Below are 20,664 nucleotides of genomic sequence, written 5' to 3'. Positions count from 1 at the left end.
GTCTGTAACTTCTAAGTTAAACACTTTTTAATTTAAAAGAACATGCGATTTTAAAGAACACGGTAACCGGCCTTACACTCTTTTGAAAAAGAAGTCTGAAAATGGCGCAAATGTGCGAAATGGATTAAAGTTCTAGTAAGTGTTTTTAAGAGAATGTATTTCATTCACATAAAAGTAAATTGGTTTAAAAAGGTAATTTTCAAAAACAATATTTTAAGTGATCGAGTTGAGAAGTTTAGGTTAAAAAAATTTTAATTAAAAATTATTCAGCGAAGGTCTGTGACTGTGAGATGGGGGATAGGGGAGGGGGCTCGGATTAGTTAGATTCACACATAAAATGCCTAAAATATATATTATCCACGTTTGAGACTGACCCAAAGCTGTGTTTTTCCTTGATACACATACTGCAAGGTCACTCAACTTTCCTCCAATTTAGACATTTAATTCAAAAGGCCAAACTATGTTTTCTGCCTGCAACGAAAAAGAACCCCTCCAAAAAAAAAAAATAATAATAATAATAATAATAAATAAATAAATAAAACAAAAATAACATAAATTAATTCATTCATTCATTAAATAATAATAATAATAATGATAAAATGTGATTTGGGTGAAGGGTCCACAATACACAATGCAGAAGCACATAGGCTAATTATTTATTTTTATTAAAAAATTGTCTGGAGACTTGGGGTGGGGTTACTTGGTGTGCTTTCTCCCTACAAGAACCCATGAATCCCTTTATGGGAGAGAGATAATATTGTGAAGAAAACAGTTTGATTCAAGCTAGTCTTTATTTTTTTCAGGGAAGTTGACAATGGAAAAGAAAGAAAAGGAAGGTTGCAGTGGCACACATTTTTCTCCAAGTGGTGACACATTCAGAAATCAATATAGTGGAACATTTTCAGTATACAACAATGAGAGGATAGTAGCCCGGAGAATTCCTAACCAAAATATTGTGTATAGGCTGTATCACAGAGAAACTCACAACTGTCGCCCAGGGTCACAGTTTCATGTTGCTAGATTATTTCATACTAATGTGTTTCCAAATTTCACAGTGGTGAATGTAGAAAAACCTCCTTGTTTTTTGAGAAAATTTTCTCCAGATGGGCGCTACTTTATTGCTTTTTCCTCAGATCAAACATCACTAGAAATCTATGAGTTTCAAGGCCCAGCAGCTGCTGAAACTTTGCTTCAGAACATTAAAGGAGATTTCACTGGAAGTGGCACAGACAGAGATTCTCTTAATATTCGCAGCAGTTTATTTGAAAAATTCTTTCGCCTCAAGAATGTAGTGAGTGTAGCCTCAAACGGGGAACATTTAAACCGAGAGTGCAGCTTATTCACAGATGATGGCCAGTATGTGGTTGTGGGATCTGCTGCATACATCCCTGAGGAGCCACATCCATATTTCTTTGACATTTACAGAAATAACGAATCAGTGTCACCAAACCCCAGGTCACCACTGGAAGATTACTCCTTGCATCTTGTAGACATGGTGTCAGGGAGGTTGAGTGACAGCAGACATTTTAAATGTGACAAGATATTTCTCTCCCACAATCAGGGTCTTTACCTATACAGGGACACCTTAGCAGTTTTGTCTGTGCAGCAACAAACAATTCATATATTTCAAGTAACATCCAGTGGCAGTTTTGTAGATGTGAGATCTATAGGAAGGTTCTGTTATGAAGATGATGAACTTGTTCTGTCAGCGGCTTTGACCCCCCAGACTCATCGCCATCCTCAGTCAGCTGCTCAACAGCGTAACCAACAAAGACCTTTTAGTGAGGTTACACTGAACTCTTTGAAACATAGACTTCTGGTGTATCTCTATTGCAGGGCAGAACAAGAAGGTACAGCATTGTCTCTCAGAAAGTTCTACCAGTATTTTGACCAGTTCAAGATGCTCAGAATGTGGAAAATGCAATTATTAGATGAAAATCACTTACTCATTAAATATGCCAGTGAGGAGGTTGTGACACTCAGAATTTCTGATCCAAATTCTCAACCTTCTTTCTTTGTTGTGTACAACATGGTGAGCACAGAGGTGCTGGCAGTATTTGAAAACACGTCAGAAGATCTGTTGGAGTTATTTGAAAACTTTTGCGATATGTTTCGCAATGCTACATTGCACTGCGAGGCTCAGTTCACATGCTCTGCCAGCAGTAACATTCATGCCAGGCAAATTCAGCAGAGATTTAAGCAGACAATCATAAATGCCAAATTTGGAGGACACACAGGTGAAGAAATATTTAAAGGGATAAATACTGTTCATTTTGGCCAAAAAATTAATTTTCCTGGAGTAAACAACAATTTTCCCATATTTACCAATTGATAACGAATTCATTTGTACATTCAAAGTTAGTCCCTGTTTTTTTTTCTAAAAAGTTTATTTTTTTGTAATAATCTCTTAAGAGATTATAACAGAGTATAGCCATCTATGGAAGTAACGTGGTCCGATGACAAGCTCAGATATCAGAATAATAGCTATAACTGCCGTTTTTGTGGTAAAACAGAATATATTATATTTCTATGAGTTGTTTACAATGTTATTATTGTGAAATATCTCATACAAAGAGTTATTGTCCCTTTTTAAATTATACTTACATTTTGCACAGAATGATAACTTTGAAAATGCCCAAATTTCAATTCTGAGTTTTTTTTAAATTTTATTCTCGAGATGGATAAAATTATTTTTGAAAAAAGGTAGGTTGTTTCTTATAAAATATGAGACAAGTTTCAAAATTAGGTACAAATTTTATATTTGGATATGACATTTTCATCAGTCAACAAAGAACATCTTTCTCTTTCAGAGGCCATCAAACGCCTCCTTGCTCAACTCCCCATTAGTGCCCAGTCTTACAGCAGCAGTCCCTACCTGGACCTGGCTCTCTTCAGTTATGATGATAAGTGGGTCTCTGTCATGGAAAGACCCAAGGGATGTGGAGACTATCCTATAAGGTACATTCAGGATGATTCATTTAAGTCATTTTATAAACTGATTAAGTTCTTGTTGATTTATAAGCCTTTTTAGGTTATCTTGAATAGGGAATAATTCCAAGAAAATTCTATTTAAATATCCATTGTAATTTGAAAAGCTGACAGTCTCAAAACCAGATGTTCAGTGCATAAGGACCCTAAAACTATACTAGTAATTTTGTTTTCTTATTATCATTTTATTTGGGGGGGGGGGGGGGGAGGGGGGATAGAAGGAACATTTGTTTATGGCTGATCTACATAGTGTTTATTTCTGTGATCAGTTTGTGAACTATTTAGTGAATTTTTTTATACATCTACCATATTGTGACATGTCGCAAAAGGTTTGCAGTTATCAAACCTAATATGCTAAAATCTCATCAGTTTTAATCATACCAATTTATTATCATAAGTTGGCTAAATTACACAGTTGGATTACATGATTTGTGAGAAATGAAGCTAGTTGTTGCCTGTTAAGGATGTTATTCCATCCAGTGATAGGATTAATTTGGAAAGCTGGTCCCACTTATTGAATAATCCTAGATTTTTTTCTTTTGTGTGTGTGTGCATGTACTACATCCACGTAACTAAATTGATTACATAATAATTTCTGTAGAAACAAGCTTGATTAGGACAGTTGTATGTTCTTAATAGTTTGGATTTTTTTTACAAAGGAAAGGTTTAGGTTTATGGATCATTTTCATGCAAGGATATACATGTCAGTTGATTGAGAGTTATTTTACTGTTTACAGATTCTATGCCAGAGACTCGGGGTTGTTGAAATTCAAAATTTATGCAGGAGTCCTTGGTCGTAATCCACCACCAGCAGCAAGAAGGCTTGTAGCATTCACCTTCCATCCATGTCAGCCATTTGCAATAAGTGTGCAAAGAACTAATGCAGAATACATTGTCAACTTTCATGTTAGACATTCTAGTGAATAAACATGCCCTTGTTACCAAAGTGCAAAATATGAAACAGAAGAGAATACTCTTGCACATACAACTTGCACTTCAAGAAAACTAGGAAAAATTCATCAAAGTGTAACTGTATTGTGGAGTAGAAATTTTGATGTACAGTGCCATAGTTTCTCCTCATGAAATTCAGTCAAATTTAGAACAATACAAGATGATGTTTTTGATTTTATTTGACTTTAAAATATTTCTTTTTTTCAATATCAATTTCTTTTATCAGAAAAAGAATGATAATACAAACAGTAAAACTTACTACATAATGAATTCAGGTTGCTGCAGCATCCAAGTTTCATCATCCAATTTTTATATTCATTTCATAGACACAAGTCATGCGACTTATGTAATTTTATAAAATTCTCTTCCAAGGTATTATTTGTAGGTTCTAAAAGGGATCCTTTTGCACACTTATTCAGTGACATAACAAAAGCAAATAAACATTGAACACTTATTTGTTAGTTATTTATTTTTAATACAATTATTGTGGAGGATTTTGCACTCAAACACCATTTATTTGGTGGTGTTAAGTAACTTGACCTATGCATATAATCGTATCTCATTGAACATCCAATATTGGTCTTACATAACAAAAGGGTGGTAGACCATCTTTTTTTTTACAGTCATTTATTCCCCTCATTTGAAAGCTTCCTGTTATATCTTGCTTGTTTACTGCATTCAAGTCCTAAGAGGGATTGTTTTTTTTTTAAAGCTGATCAAACTGTTGTAAGTTTTTTAGTTGGAATGTGGTAGGTGATCTTTCTCATTCTGTTGTGTACTGCTAAACTAACAACAATATGGTTCCATTTTTAATATTATATACTACACAGTTTTGTTCTTCTATAATATTTTTATTTACCTGGGTTGACCTAATTTAAGTAATTGTCATTTTGGTCTACTCATAAGAACAGATCATGAAAATAGTTGACTGCCTCAGTAGAAGTGGGAATTTCAATACGTAACCCAGAAGGCAAAACATTAAGTTCTTGTAAGGACAAACACATTTAATGGGACTGAAATGAGAAAGTCAGCATGAAATTTTGAGTAATTCTTTGTGCTTCCTTCTCTGATATCTGATCATTGTATCATATAAAACTGTGCCATGGATCCATGTGGTTGTAGTCATCTCAGCCTCCTCATGTATTGCTGCAAAGACTTAGAGTTGGCAAGACCTATGGCAACCAGTAACAGGGCATAACATAACACCATCATTAGGAATTTGTGTTCAGCCAACCAGGAAGGTTGAGAGATTCTGGAATTTCTGAAAAAAAATTTAAACGTAATTTGAAATGATTAAGAACAGTGGTGCAAAAGACTATCTAGACAAGAACATGGAATTTTTTCACTGTGACAGTGGTATATGTAACAGAACAAAATTCCATTTCCACTTTAAAACTTCTCATATAAATTAAAAGAAAACAATTCTGGAATTTTAAGAAGTGTAAGAGAATAATGTCAATGCCACTTACAAATGTTTCCTATCCAAGTAAAATATTGTGAATTTCACAATAAAATGAATAATGGAAAAACTGCAGCAGCCTAGCTTCCCACCATCTCATGCAACAATTTCAATTTAAAATACCTTTTTGCCTTCCTAAGAGCATTCTATCTTTGAAAGTTTCTCATTTATAGCTAGTGGTCATTTTGCAACATTGAACAGTGACCCTACAAACATCAATCAATATGCCTACCTTGTAGCAGTTCGGGTGAATTGTTTGTTTACATAGACCAACAAGTATTTCACTCTCAGCATCTCATTGTTTTGAACAACATAGTACTTCTCTGGCACGTCACCACCCATGCTGCCCTTGACACGTCTCCTGGCCTTCCCAGACTCCTCTTTGTCTCCTAAACATTTTATACCATATAAATGTGGTTAACATTTCAGTGAAGAAGAGAAACTAAGAATACACTTATACTTTTGACCTTTTTGTTTTGGGAATGATCCTACAGATGAAGCATTTTGTTGATCATACTTGTTTGTAGAAGATTGTGTCTTGTGACATACTGCATGAAAAAGCTATAATTAACTTTTATTAAACCTTCATTTAAAATTAGTAAGCAGAATGATCCTATCTAAGCATTTTGCAGATACTTGCATGTAGAAGATTGTGTCTTGTGAAGTACCTCATAAAACAGCTAAATTTAACTTTAAACATTCAGTTAAATTAGTAAGAAATGTTTAACTTTAAAAAAATTTTCGTTCTTCTATCTTGCCTTTCACTTGACATTTGACAGTGGGATCATCAATGATTTCACAGAGTGCTATAATGCTTGCACCACTCCCCAACATACTACTCTCCCACAGCTGCCCAGCAGGACTGTAGACTATGGACACAGACAATTCACTGGAGAGATAAGTACCTTCCCCAAAAAGAGAAGTCTGGAATAGGGAATGATGAATTTGTCAAATAAGTGTAAATATCATTTCATAAAAACAGAGGGTAAGGCCACCAGAAAGGACACTACTCAGAATGTGAAAGCAAAATTTTTAGCATCAATTTACAGAGTAACAGCTGATACTATCTTCCAACAGAAGGCATGGGTCCAAACAAGGTTTTTGGCAAGCTTTAAGCTTTCCCACTATGACCATCTCATTTTGACACAAGTTTGATTCAGTTACATCCCTTAACTTTTACTTCCCTGCACCGTTACTTACAACCAGTGAAAATGAGACACATCAAAAATAACTTTAAAACCATATTGGAAACCCCAGGACCCAAAAGTGACAATTTTTTCAAATTATCATTCAAAAATCAAGGAGGGGGAGAAACACTACAGGGATATATTGCAATGTTGTGGGTAATATCCTAATTTTGCTAGAGGGAGTTAAGATTTGCATGTTGAATTGACTAATGATGCAGCGAAGTGATGTTGCAGGGACATTAAGAGATGACCACTTTGATTAGTTTGCTATCACAAGTATGGAACCAAAATCCTACCTTCTAGAACAATATTACTTTTACCTTATTCATGTGTGAGTGAAGCCCGAGATTTAATATGGAATGAAAGTTTTCCACCCTACTCCCATGGTATGCATAGATTAGATCCCTGCCTTGGCAAATCTTTTCAAATTTTTCATTGCACATTTGGTTGTACTCTACTTCAAATATGTAGTTAGGGGCAGGCACTGGAACTATTTGGCCAGCCTTGGTTTGTATTGTTTGATACTGGAAAGAGATGCTTTAAAATGAAAAATAAAAAGCTGGAACCTATGTTGGTTACGTAAACTGCTTTAACTGCGATTGAGATTTGTATTGTGACAGTGAAAACTTTCTCACAAATTATTTTTGTAAATTCCAGAGGAAAGACATGTATTTCCTGCTCCCTAGATTATAATAATTCAAAGTGAAAACTTCATCCATTTTTTACTTTTTTTAGTAATATATCTGATTTTTACAATAACACTTACCATGGTTTTATCACAGGTTTTGAGGTGAAAGTTTCTTTCCAACACTGCCCAACTGAGGAGTTGCAAAGTATCATCATCAACCTGACTTTCAGCTGCTAATGCCTCAATGTTGGGAACTTGATTGGCAAGTTTGGTCTTGGAGAACAAAACATGTTGTTCAATTTAAATGGTTAAGAAAGCATTTATTTTTGAGTTCAATTTTGCTTATGTATTAAATACATAATCACATTCTATATAGTTACATATAAAACCTTAGGCTGCTAGGGTACCTTTATTTACTTACTTGAAATTACTAAGAAATTTAAGTGTAAATGTTTCTGCTTTTCGCTTTCAAATTGGTCCAAAATAGTTTTAACTTAAAGATTAAAAATAATTCAAGCGTTTTTAAAAACAGAACATTCTAAACACCAAAAGGTTCACTATTCTGTAAGCTCAATGAATCAATTTGAAGTTTGATTTAAAAGACAATGCTTTAAACACTGCCATCGGACCCCACCCCCTCTGTTTTTTCCCTGTTTCCATCCTTCCTAAATGCATACTTGGTACTAGTACTAATTATTCATGCAGACTGATATGTTTACTCACAAGCGCCTTATAATCTTTTTCGTCAGAGTTTTCTTCTTGGAACTTAGGTGGGAAAGGTCTAAGCACTGTGTCATGTCTATAACTTTGCAGCGCAGACATAAACAAACTCCAGTGCATATCCGCGGCCAGTGGGTCCTCTCTGACCTTAGCCAACAGATTCTTTAGCTGGTTGGCATATGCCATCTTCACCTCTTATTCTCAAACAATCAGCTCACCATCGTGATTCTTACATTTGCATTATTTCTGACAAAATTTAATAAAGGTGACAAAAAGTTGAAGTTTACGTGGAAGTAGACTTAAAAAGGGATTAATACAAGACCGATTATGCGTAAAACGGTATTTGCTCAAGACAGTGCAGAACTGATAGCAGCACTGAATACTTTGGGGGATTTCAGTGTTATTATTTTCCCTTACATAGTTTGTTTTTGTTTCAAAAGTATTGTATATCAGTTTTGGACGAAATAAAATAACTGATCCAGCGCAAAAAGTATTTTTACTTTGTTAGATTAGTTTGCTGACTTAAATTCCTGCCAAAATTCTTCTCAAATACACAAGTATGAACCAAACTTGAAATTTCTAAAAACAAATTCAATGCTTTATACACTTTACAATCATTTTCACTTTGATTAACTTTTTTTTTCTGTTAAATGTGCACTAAGGAAAGTCGAGTTATACTTTCATCACCAAAAAGATGAACAATTAGAATCAATCTAACACTAATTTAAGTACAAGTAAATATTTATTAGCTGGAAGTCCATAACAATAAATAACAGTAAGTAATGTTATGAATCCAACAGGTGGTACCTTATATATTGCACTGGTTAGAAGTAACCTGATTTCTTTGAATTAAATTAATTATAATGCAGTAGTTAGTAACATTTTGTCCATGCCAGTACATCTTTAGATGCTATCTTGAAATCAATATTGGCATGTATTTTAGATAATTAAACAGAGTCACCGTTGGCATGTTATAGCCATGGAATCAAATACTAGTACATTCTAAATCAAGTTTGTCAATCCAATAAGCATTGACATTTTAAATATGTTTGTACTTTTCTTATTTGTATCGCAATTCCTATTTAAATTGCCAAAGAACATTTCAGTATTGTTGAAGTGTACAGATGATGATATTGGCAGGTTGTCTGAATAGAAACTTTGCCCTTCTTAGGCAACAAGAATAATTCCTGTAAATCTCCAAGCTATTATAGTTGTAGTATATAAGAAAAAAAAAACAAAAAAAAAAAACAATAGTCCAGCATCTCTAATAAGATATCCTATGATAGTATCAGCATCACAAGGGAATGTTTCATTTTCCCCATTTTAACACGTGGATTATGAGCTCAAAACAAGAAACCAAATATGCTTGGGCCAGGTTCACTAAATGTAATCCCATCCTTGGGTGGCTTATTTCAATTTATTAATCTTTAGTACACCTCAATCAAGTGGCTATTTTATACAGTACATCATTGTACTATGCCACTTTTTCTATGCAACAGCTTAAAAATATATTAAACCTGTATCTGAACAGATATATAAAGACATCTCTATATTTGTAGTTCTGAGTTGGGACTGATTAGATGAAAACCCTGGCACACAAATCCATCTGGAATCCTATCACACTGCTCCACTCCAACCAACACACTGCAGTACGTAAGCTGAGGCACAGAAGATTGTGATATCACACATTACCTACACCAAAAGCTCACACGTTTTGAAACATCTTGACTAGGTTCACAGCCTAAAAAGGCGAGATTAACAGAACAAAAAAATCTTGATTAAGGCCTAGGTTACATTTGCCTTGTGTGCCATGCAACAAAATGGTATATGATTTTACTTGCAATTATGTTGGCATCTTACTGGCTACAGCATGTTTACATTATATACAAGCATAGTGCCCTAACTTGTACATGACCTAGAGGTTAGGTCAAAAGAAATCTATTTGCAGGATGAGCCTTGTATTCAACCTCCTTAACAATTCTTGCCACTTCCATGTTTTTGCATTGCTTCACAGTCAGTGTTAGTCCTATATGAGCTTTTGCAATGCAACCTTTGACACAGCTATGGGTAACATATTTACAATTTTAAAAATTGTCATAATTTTCAGCGGCTTGGCAAAATCAAAGATGCACAACTTTCTTTCTGAGGTTGCAGAGAAAGGAATATACTGGCATGATACAAGCTCCATATGCACATTGCATGTCAAATGTAACCTAGGCATAATTGAACAATTAGCAGTCACTGGTGAAGTCTGACATCTTCATATGTGTAATCAGTATAACAATCACCAAATACATTCTCCATCATTTTTTACTGCTTTTGGTTAGGTCTGTTCAGACAAAAACTCTACTCTTTTTTTACTTTAGAAAGCACAATTTGATTATATCTGCTTTTCTCCTCCATCAATCCTTCTATCATGGTGGCTGGGGTTTATACCATATCTAGCGTATATGGTATCTCGCCCTGGACCATTTTCCATATCTGTCCCTCCTCACTCTCACTGTCATCATCTCCTGCTCCTATCCCATGATGCATCAGTTCTCGGATCACGCCCTCCTCACAGGACTGCATGGCAGTCTCAGCCAGTTTCCAAGCTTCTCTAGTTTCCTCATGCATTGCTTCTTCACAGTCACCATTCTGCTGGTGCACATTTACATAGGGGGTTGTACTTGAATAACCATCAACAACATCAATGTAGCACGGCAGAAAGTCAGTTTTTACATCTGTATTCAAAGTGTTATGACAGGAGATCTGAAATGTAAAAATTAGTTTCTTGTGAAGAACAGAAGTCAAATTTCCACATATATATTGCAGGAAGTTTGGTTTTAATATTGTATGATAAAAATATATAAACAGTACAAATACTTAAAAGATGCATATTCAGCGAGTACTTATATCAAATTATTGCCGTGAAACAAACCAAATGCTGCCATATAGTTTCAAATAGTTAAAAGGAAACTTTTAATAAACTTAGTTTCCTTATATTATTTCCCCCAAAAATGGTATTCACACAGATACCTTTTCCTTACATTGTGTCATTTGGAATGGAAGGGAAATAAGTAGGTCAAACTTAAAACCAGAAATTTGGAGAGGGTGCAGTTATAAAGCCCTTTTCTGCTGCCCATGAGAATTTTTTTTGACTCATCGATTTTATTTCTGTTGTGTGAGGAACTGGCACTAATAATTCATATAAGTTGCAGGATGTTTACCCTCGCTTCATATGTAGCTTTAAAGCAATAACAGACAAATACTTATGTTTATTTCTGAGAGTCAATATGATATAACAATCGCTACCTACCAAAATGCACATACATTATATCTATACTATCTATGATAAGAATATGTTACATTTGAAGCTTGTTAAAGTACAAACAAATTGTTAAAACCAATAATACATATACATGTGTATACATACGACGTCAGCAAACTATAAATTGAGAAATTGGAGGGATGGAGGAACAGCCTTAGTGCAGAAATGGTGCAACTAAAATGACAGAACAGACACACAAAGTACCAACCTAACTATTCATTGAAGATTAAGGAGAAAAATAATTTAAATAGAGGAAATAATATGAAAAACTACATTTTTACCTCAATAAATCATTTTATGCAAATAAAACTTTTTTCTTTCATTAATTCTTTTTCTGAAATTAAAGATAAGATCACATATTTGTGTACTGCAAATAATGAAAAATAACTTTTTCCCCTAAAAATGCCTGCCTATCTCATTGTTACCTGACCAGTTTCTGCACTAATCTTTGCACCTTTGCATCTTTGACTTTGACCTAATTTGCATGCCCTAGTTTTACATGCATTTTCCTCCCTCACTCCAGTCTCCCCACCACCACCACCGTCTCCACAGACATGCATTCTACCTGCTATATTCTCCTGTTTACTAGGGGGAGTTTTGGGAGAGGGTTCTTCAAATGCTATAAAAGGGTCTCCTAGCCCCTTCGGCAGGTCATGAGGATGAGACCCATTCTGTTGCTGAATATTATTGTTCGTTTTTGATGACAGATCGATTAGTTCTTCAAAGTCTGAGGACTGCTGCTGTGGTGGTGGTTGGTGATGATCTGCATCTCCCCCACCATTACTCATAGAAGCCCCTTGTTGAGATGATAGGAGGCTAGAATAGAGAATAGTTTTATAAAAAATTCAATACACAACGACTTTCTTGTATTTAGGTTCTACACACTATACAATGAAGAAATTCTAAGTTACAAAGTTCTGTAATTTGCTCATGTCTATACTTTTTATATTGGCATTTTATAAGAGAATTATATACACAACAAACTGAAAATCATCAAGTTCAGTTTTCCTCTGTTTTACCCTCCCTGAGTTAAGGATATCGCAGTCTATTAAAAATATTTGTAAATGATTCCAGCTAAAACCATCTTGAACTGTTTAAAATTAAGGGCTATATACATGGTTAGAACCATCTTATCATACTAAACTAGTGCACTTTTAATGAACATTTCATCAAATTCCTTTCAATACATACCTTTCTGCAACAATCTGTCTCAAGTCTTGAGCAAAAGGATTGGATTCATTCATCCCATTAACATCACCAGTCTGTTCTGAGCTGCCAGACTCCTGTTCATTCACACTGATTATTTCCTGTGCATCATCATTCACAGATATTAAAGGTCCATTCTTTGTATCACAAGAAACTTGGAGGGTATGCTTATCAGGGCTAGATTCAGAGATTCCCCTCTCCGTTGATTCTTCACTTGGATTGAGAGGTGTCGAAAAGTCTAATGTCATGACACCCAAGCTTGCCAACTCAGTTGAAGGCTCGGGTTTCGAAACAATGTCATCTTTTTTGTGATCATGTTCTGTGCTTTCCTTAGTGTCTACATCCTTATCTTCATCTGCTTGAGAAACTTTTTCTTTTGCTTCTCCCCTTTGCTCTTCCTTTGCCTCTTCTCTATCAGCCAGTAACTCTTTTGAAGGAGACTGAGCACGATTTCCAATCTTTCCCCGTCCCAGTAGATTTTGAAGAAGTGGGGATTTGAATTTTGGCTTGTCACCATCAGCAGCGAGTGCAGGACTAGCAGGGCGCACTGCTAAAGCAGGACTGGAGGGGCGTGGACTTGCTGTGGGAGTGCTCTCCTCTGAGGACCCTAGTTCTTGTTTTTGTACAGGAGGTTCAACTTGTTCCTCTTGAGTTTGCTCTTTCTGTGGCTGAGGTGTTTCTGTAGTCTGTTGCACCTCTGGCTGTGATTCCTCCTGTTTTTGTTCTGGTTTTGGCTCCTCTGCTTTCACTGGAGTATTGTTACTAGCTGGAGTAGTGTTGCTGCTCTGATATTGCATGAGAAAAGTTGAAAGCACATTTGAAAAACATTAAAAATTGGATGCAACCCATTTCAAACATTATTTTGAAAAGATATGTGCTTTGAGTTTACATTCTAGCATGTCAACATTTAATTTTCAAACACATCACAAATCTGTCACAGTTAATGGCGCATTTGTAGTTGGAATTTATGAATGTGTTTCTAGAGAGGAGCGCATGTTTCATGAATTTCCAATACAAGACTGGTATTGTTCACCATTAAACATTTTTTCTTTCATATATCAGACCAGGAAAATAAATACCTTAGATGGAGAGGAATCAGAATTGTCAGTCTTCACCCTTCTCATAATCATTTCTAAGCGCTGAAAGTACAAGCAAAAGATACCAGTCCACCTATGTCACATACAGAATTTGAAGCAACTGTCTAATGAAGTCATGCAGCTTCCACAGATAAAACTTCTCTCATCAATGGAGTTAACTAGAGGCTAACAATGACATATGCTAACACCAAATAGAATTTCCATTACCAAATAACATTGAACTTGTTAAATTGACAGTACCTTCTTTCTCTCCAGTCTCTCCGCCTCCTCACGCTTGATTCTCTCCAGACGTTCTTTTTCCAGGCGCTCTGCTTCTTCACGGGCTCTGACTTCTGCCTCTTCTTTCTAGATACAACAAAATGTTTCCCATTAATAGCTAGTGCTTGATACATTTAAAAGAGATGCTATTTCACTTTTATTTTGTAATTTGACTAATTGACTAATGATTGGAAAGTGCTTCAAAATGAAAAGTTTGAGCATTCATTTTTTTATTTATTAAACAATGTATCATACTGATTATACCTCTTTCTGCTCTCTCTCTATCCTCTCTTCTTCTTCTTTCCTCCTTCTGTCAGCCTCTTCAATAGCTTTCCTTAACCTTTCCTCTTCAATACGTTTTGCTTCTGCAGCCATTCTTAGTTCTTCCTCCTCAAAACGTTTTTGTTCTTCTTCCTCACGTCTGCGCTTTTCTTCCTCTTGGCGTCTGAAGGTAAACACTTATCATCATAACCATGACAATATATTGAAGTTACTGGAACAGTCAAGAATCTAATCATTTTCTGTTCGAGCCAGCATCAATATATGAATCATTTCAGAAATATCTCTACCGGAAATTAGAACTAGACAATGAGGAGGCATAAATTAAGACATTAAAAAGAAAGAAATTACCAAACAGATTCAATGGATTCAAGGTTCTGAATTGCATTTGCCAAATTCCTCTGAATTAACTCAGAGTTTCTTGAGTTCACATTATCTGAACTTAATGTTGCTGTTGCTTGGTATGTATATGCAGCCAAGCTATTGATGATACCTCAGTTCTTCCTGCCTCTGTCTCTCTAGTTCTGCTTCTCTTTCAGCTTTCTCTCTGGCTTCACGTCTCTTCTCTGCCAGCTTAGCTTTGTAAATCTCTTCCTCTGTCAGAGGTTTCTCCTTGGCTGGCAGGGCTGGGGACTGAGCAGGCTTGTTACTCTCCTTCACTTTCTTCTCTGGTGTTGATGGTGGTGACTCTTTCTGTGGTGGTGTCTTTGTTTTCACCTCTGCTGGCAGTGGTGCCTCTACTTCTGGCTGCTTAGGAAGCACTGGCTCCGGCTTCTTTGTTGGTACTACTGGGTGTTCTTCAACCTCTGGATGAGCTTGTTCTTCTGTGACTTCAAGCTGTGTAGGTGCTGTGGTATCTTCCAGCTGCTGTGCTAAATGCTCTGCTAGTTGTTCTGCTGCACCTTTGTCTACTGCTATCCCCTGTGCTTCAGGTTCCTCAGATGCTGCACTAACTGTTATTTCTACTTCAGCTCCTGGAACTGGTGGGGGCAGAGGCTTCTCTTCTTTCACTATTAACTTTTCTGTGTAAAGAAATGGAATATTTTGAATTAAATGATTTAAAAAATATATTTGTATCTCCATCACCCCTAGATACAATCACTTCAGGTTTAAGTGCAAGACCTGAAAACATTCAGCTGAGATGCATAGCATGATTTATAATCAATATCTCTTTACTTTATGGCAAGACGTGGTATTCACAAGAAATTCAATATCAATTTCTCTTCATTACAAAAATAAATCTGTAAGGTTGGATGCCTTATATCATACCAAGCTTCTTTCAAACCTTACCTTCAACTTCAAGTGGCTTTTCCTCCTGGGTTTCTTTCTCAGCCCCTGGGGACAGTGCAGTTTCTGATGCCCCACCTTGTACTGAATCCACAAACTTGATGGTTTTAGACTCTTCTGGTTTGGGTTCTCTTGGGGAATCTCCACTTGACTGAAAGAAAATAGACACGTATAACATGTATGTTTGAGAGAATCCTTGAGCCTTTTAATCTAGTTTTAAATACTGCAGAAAATACATATAAACACTGCCATACAACCAAATGTCTTTAGGGTTCAAATGAAATAAAATCTGTCAGAAGGAGTCTTGGCAGTATTTGCAATGGGGTTAATCATATTTCTTTACAGCTACTCCGATTTCACAAGAATATTGAGACAATGACACAAAAACAAAGGCTGCACTTCATTTCTACAGCAGTTTCTTTAAGGATTTTAAAGATGACAATTTTATTTTTTTCACTGTGCTGGATTTTTCGCTGTATGGAACGTGTGATTATGTAAATAAAGGCATTACCATGAGTTTTAAATGTGGAAGCACTTCCAAATCTGAGAGTAAGAGATAAAGAAAGCCTCTGAAAATACCGCTTTTCTTTCCAGCTTCATGACACACAAAATAACTAGTACTTAGCAAATAAAAACCTTACACTTAGTGAAAAAAAGGCCTAAAAGATTAATCAAATTGTCCAAAAATGACATGACATTAAATGCAGTCTCTACTTTTAAATATACCAAAGCAGGAAGAATATCATTTGCAGAGCTCATCAAATGAAGCAAAAACATTCACAATTATTTAACCTATTTATCATTCATATCTATTGATTATCATTGCATATCAACCCTTATAAGCTGCAAGCAAAATGTCATCAAGAAATATAAATAAGAAAATACTTCTCGACATTTTAGTGAAACATATATAACATACAGGTCAACATAAAGGTATCTAAACATTAATCAGTATTTCAGATAGTCATGATATTCTTTCTAATATTCCTTAATATTTAACTTTCACATAAAGCTAATCTACTATTACAAACAAAGTAAATAGAAAATTTAGGCTATTTTGCATTACATACAAGACTAAAGCAATCTATAGCACATCAAGTCAATTTTTTTTGTTGCAACAACTAAATGTGATGATAATAATAAAAAGATAAATGAAGTGAGGAAAGATAGGAACACCAACCTTTTTGAGAATGGAAACTGGCGTTTTGTGGACTTTCACAGCACGCATAGGACCCTGTAAGCATGGCACAATTTGATAGCCAAGAAAAGAAAATTGCACACAAGCACAAGCACAATCAAGTTGGAGGGAGAATGCAAGTCGAGTCATAATGCACAATATCAATAGAAATGAGAAGGTCATAACTCTGTACTTATTTACATAATTATTCATATATAAATTTATGTGTGTTAATAACAAACAATCAATAAAGCGTCAATTTTGATCATATTTGTAGCAGCTTTAGAAGGACAAAATTATTGCACAAAGCATCAAAAAGCTCTTTACAGGACAATAGGGTTACATAAATGATCATCTTAAAACTGAACAAGTGAAAACAAGGAAATGTCCTTCTCATTGAAAAAAATAATATCAGAGATAATTTGGAATTGAATAAATCAGTTAAACAGTACTCCTATACATGACTAAAAAGAAAGAATAATTCTAAATTAAATAACATGCAGTAGGAAATCAAACACAAGGGAGGGGATGTTGACATTTGGTTCAAAGCTGCAAGTGCTTTGCTGGAAACACACAAATGAGGTAAGTTAGTTCTAGCCACGCTCGGCTGTCACCTTGATTGGATAGTAAACGATTGTCGTAAAATCGCTAAATGATATTAAAACCGGGTGCATAAACTTGAAAACCACCTGCAACAACCTTGGACTACCACATTAATCCAATACAATGCAAACATAAACTATAACAAGTGGTTAAAGCCTTCAAACCGAATGTCGTAAAGTCCCCATATACCTCCATAGAGACAATAAAATAGAATGAGCTTGTGAAACAAGAAAAATCCAGTTCCAACATAATAATCGAAATAAAATACTGCCGGGCATCGGAGCCCCCTAAAACTTGGCACGCTTACCGCTAATACTGCAGGCTACATCATTCCGTCGCTCGTTTGTAAATTCCGTGCATGGCATACGCACAATCAAACCGTAAAAAACAAATTCTCGGGGTGTCGTTGGCCAGGTCCACTCTAACCTACCATTACGAAAAAGAAGCCATGCCATTGGACAATGCGACCTCTGCGGTTACGTCATTTCCTGAATTGGATTGTTGAGTGGACCTAGCCAACGACACCCCGAGAATTTGTTTTTTACGGTTTGATTGTGCGTATGCCATGCACGGAATTTACAAACGAGCGACGGAATGATGTAGCCTGCAGTATTAGCGGTAAGCATGCCAAGTTTTAGGGGGCTCCGATGCCCGGCAGTATTTTATTTCGATTATTATGTTGGAACTGGATTTTTCTTGTTTCACAAGCTCATTCTATTTTATTGTCTCTATGGAGGTATATGGGGACTATACGACATTCGGTTTGAAGGCTTTAACCACTTGTTATAGTTTATGTTTGCATTGTATTGGATTAATGTGGTAGTCCAAGGTTGTTGTAGGTGGTTTTCAAGTTTATGCACCCGGTTTTAATATCATTTAGCGATTTTACGACAATCGTTTACTATCCAATCAAGGTGACAGCCGAGCGTGGTTCTAGCTACATAAATTAATAACATCATTACCTTTTGGGGAGTTCTCTCCTTGCTTGCTCTTTTAACATGAACAGGGGAACCTGTTTTGGCTGCTGAACCAGGGGATGCTTCTTCAGGGCCAGCTTTCCTTGCTGGTGGTACCATGCTGTCTATGGACTTCTTTTTCATCTTTAAATTTTCTTCATCTTTTTTACCTCTCTTTGCAGTAGGTCCTGGGGACACTCCCTCTTTAGCAGGAGCAGGTGATGCTCTTTCCCTTGGAGCAGGGGAGGCCCTGTCCCTAGCTGTCTTCTTGCTGGGAGGGGGAGTAGAATGATTCACTTTATCTTCTGCCTTCACTGGAGTTTTTGGCTGAGCTAGCCTGTCTATACTACGTTTAATCTCTGGCTTAAGAGGGGTAGCATGTTTCTCTTCCTCTTTGTGATCACTACTTTCTGAAGGTGGCTTTGAGGGGGTCTTGGGCTGAGCCAGTCTCTCTACAGTCTTTTTAATCTCTGTCTTTGTATGTGAGGGAGGTGTTGATGTTTCACCCTTGTCTTCCACTGTTGGCTTAGGGGGAGTCCTTGGCTGAGACAACCTTTCCATAGCACGCTGGATCTCTGGCTTCAAGGGCTTGTTTAAATCTTGGTGGGAGCGAGAAGTGTCACCTGCATAATTATTCAATATGACTTAAGGAACACATATAGTTTCATATCAACTGTCAGACTGACACTCAAGCCCTAAGAATATACAAATTCTAAAATATTTATCAGAGTACAATATAAAGCCTTTTTTATTCTTTCAATGTTTTATATGCTCAGTAAAGCACTACAAAAATCAATAATACATTAACTCAAGAGTAGAGGCTAAAACAGAACTTAATATCTTGGGAACACCTACCATTTTGATAAAACATCCAGAAAAGACAAAATCAAGTGATGAAAAATATTCACACATATCCACAACACCAATAATCAGACTTCTCATGTATCAAAATCAAATCACTTCCACAATAAACAGCACCACAGGCACAAAACACTCCTCTCTATTTCACTCAGACATAGATAGAAAGGTTACAGGGAGGAAACCATTACCACTCACAGAGTTTCGACTGACACCAATATTTAAAGACATGTTTTTGATGTTTGTTTTATAATATCAGGACTAGAAGCAGGTTTTTTTTTTTTTTAACAAACTTGAAAGTATTTTTTTATGTGAATTAAAGAGAACAGTAGAAGAAAAGGGAATAATTTCTGATTGTGTTCTGACCTGCTTTATGCCCTGCAACCAAAAGAACCCAAATGATCAATAACACCCAAATGCCTTCAGTAACCCTATGTTAGTACGGTTAATATACCTCTGGCCTTTCTCTCTGTACTACGGCTCTGTCTCACTCTGACAGGCGATGGAGGCACACCAGCTGAGGTGCCTGCAAAGCTACGGGGGCGTGCCTTACGCTCAGCCACCCTGCGTATAACAGGAATCCATTCAGGTTGCCCATACTGATCTAGACGGGTGCAGCTATGCGGCCGCCGATGTTGTGGGACATGATATTTGCATTCGACAGTACTTCTTTGCTCTAAGCGCGTAGTGCTGTGAGGGCGACGACGTTGATGAGAAACATAAGGGGCTAGAAAAGAGTTGAGGCGGATTTCCGAGATGGCCTTAAGACCTGAAGTCAGCATGGTGAAATAGACCTGTTAATAATGTTATTGCCTTAAAAAGGCCAAATCCCAACACCAACATTTTTTTCATTTCCCTCCACCATGCCACTTCCATTGCAATTAAGCTGCTGTTGAGGTACCTGTGTGTTCATGCACTAAAAACATGTTTTAGACAGAAAAGCTTTTTAAAAATTGGTAAATATGAAAATTATAGGCTGATATAACTATTCACTTTCAATTTTTAAGCAACAACATTTTTATGAATACATTTCTATTACAAAAATGTGTGAAAGAAGCTCCCATAAAATTTTTTATTAAGAACAAAACGTGCATGAGCAACTTGGGTACCGCCCCTTTTTGTCAGCCAGCCAGCCAACACAGAGATGGGAGAAACCAAGCATTTGTGATTAATCACTCAATAACCATATGTGACTGCTCTGTAGGCCACCTACACATTAAACAAATGAATGTCTGACAGCCACCAGCTGATCTCCAGTGTATGGCATGCAGATTTGTAAGTGTGACTGATTTATAAAGGAAAGAAGTGGTCAATAGCTTCTATTCACAGGGCATGCATCACTTTGTGTTTTACTTAATGCTCACTGCTGCACCTGCTATTGTCAGTCCAGTAAATATGTATAAACACATTTTCCCTTAGACAATAAAATCAGTGGTTCATTAAGTATCTAGTTCATTACGCAACTTGTATAATCTTAAAATCAAGTGTGACCAAATCCTAAAAATATGTGTATTAAAATGTTATCTAATTGTACAGAGATGCAGTCACAAGAGGCATATCAGTGATCAAGGACTACGCTTGATGGGGATATCATTGTGTACTGAAGGGAACACTGCTAAAAAAAAGAAGCAAAAATAAAGCAAATCCATGAAATAATCTCCAACTTTGAAAAAATTCTAAATATGTATGTGAGGAAAAAA

General features: G+C 36.1%; 3 protein-coding genes across 17 annotated transcripts in view; 1 reads left to right on the top strand and 2 right to left on the bottom strand.

The window, feature by feature from the left end:
- The first annotated feature begins 3 nt into the window (after positions 1-3).
- On the top strand, positions 4-4,393 carry LOC106170620 (DET1 homolog). Its single transcript, XM_013550583.2, has 4 exons — positions 4-135; positions 804-2,237; positions 2,811-2,958; positions 3,726-4,393. Exons 2-4 carry the CDS (start codon positions 815-817, stop codon positions 3,913-3,915), a joined length of 1,761 nt encoding a protein of 586 aa, XP_013406037.2. The 5' UTR covers positions 4-135; positions 804-814; the 3' UTR covers positions 3,916-4,393.
- On the bottom strand, positions 4,391-8,251 carry LOC106170621 (protein mono-ADP-ribosyltransferase PARP16). 2 transcript variants are annotated; one of them, XM_013550584.2, is made up of 6 exons: positions 7,937-8,250; positions 7,352-7,486; positions 6,906-7,109; positions 6,157-6,322; positions 5,631-5,787; positions 4,391-5,200 (listed from the first exon to the last, which is right to left on the bottom strand). In XM_013550584.2, exons 1-6 carry the CDS (start codon positions 8,117-8,119, stop codon positions 5,062-5,064), a joined length of 984 nt encoding a protein of 327 aa, XP_013406038.1. In that variant the 5' UTR covers positions 8,120-8,250; the 3' UTR covers positions 4,391-5,061. The 2 variants fall into 2 exon arrangements, with proteins under 2 accessions (XP_013406038.1, XP_086855862.1); XM_086999736.1 differs by lacking the exon at positions 6,906-7,109 and having other exon boundaries at positions 7,937-8,251.
- A 405-nt stretch (positions 8,252-8,656) lies between these two features.
- LOC106170589 (uncharacterized) overlaps positions 8,657-20,664 on the bottom strand; it is a 32,824-nt gene continuing 20,816 nt past the window's right edge. For 7 of the 14 annotated variants that reach the window (XM_086999720.1, XM_086999717.1, XM_086999724.1 and 4 more), the window contains 11 exons: positions 19,419-19,733; positions 18,113-18,729; positions 16,551-16,604; positions 15,374-15,521; positions 14,577-15,105; positions 14,069-14,249; positions 13,787-13,891; positions 13,529-13,588; positions 12,435-13,234; positions 11,669-12,059; positions 8,657-10,684 (listed from right to left, as the gene is read on the bottom strand). In XM_086999720.1, the coding sequence (XP_086855846.1) occupies positions 10,364-10,684; positions 11,669-12,059; positions 12,435-13,234; positions 13,529-13,588; positions 13,787-13,891; positions 14,069-14,249; positions 14,577-15,105; positions 15,374-15,521; positions 16,551-16,604; positions 18,113-18,729; positions 19,419-19,733 (3,521 nt within the window). In that variant the 3' untranslated portion in view covers positions 8,657-10,363. The remainder of the gene's footprint in view (positions 10,685-11,668; positions 12,060-12,434; positions 13,235-13,528; positions 13,589-13,786; positions 13,892-14,068; positions 14,250-14,576; positions 15,106-15,373; positions 15,522-16,550; positions 16,605-18,112; positions 18,730-19,418; positions 19,734-20,664) is intronic. The other 7 variants (XM_086999725.1, XM_086999728.1, XM_086999729.1 and 4 more) reach the window with 4 other exon arrangements.

The sequence above is a fragment of the Lingula anatina genome, chromosome 1 (genome assembly GCF_051362555.1).
Source record: "Lingula anatina isolate TDL-2025a chromosome 1, LinAna3.0, whole genome shotgun sequence".
Classification (NCBI taxonomy): Eukaryota; Metazoa; Brachiopoda; class Lingulata; order Lingulida; family Lingulidae; genus Lingula; species Lingula anatina.
The sequence above is the reverse complement of the archived record's forward strand: the minus strand, read 5'-3'. Positions and strand labels throughout refer to the sequence as shown.

Bases quoted from the DNA above. Each gene is read 5' to 3' on its own strand.
- LOC106170621 (XM_013550584.2), bottom strand. From the start codon at position 8,119: ATGGCATATGCCAACCAGCTAAAGAATCTGTTGGCTAAGGTCAGAGAG. The intron at 7,110-7,351 runs GTAAGTGTTATT...ATCTCTTTCCAG, and splicing joins AAACCTGTGATAAAACCATG to TATCAAACAATACAAACCAA. The intron at 5,788-6,156 runs GCAAGATAGAAG...TAAAATGTTTAG, and splicing joins TGTCAAATGTCAAGTGAAAG to GAGACAAAGAGGAGTCTGGG.
- LOC106170620 (XM_013550583.2), top strand. From the start codon at position 815: ATGGAAAAGAAAGAAAAGGAAGGTTGCAGTGGCACACATTTTTCTCCA. The intron at 2,238-2,810 runs GTGAAGAAATAT...TTTCTCTTTCAG, and splicing joins CAAATTTGGAGGACACACAG to AGGCCATCAAACGCCTCCTT. The intron at 2,959-3,725 runs GTACATTCAGGA...TACTGTTTACAG, and splicing joins TGTGGAGACTATCCTATAAG to ATTCTATGCCAGAGACTCGG.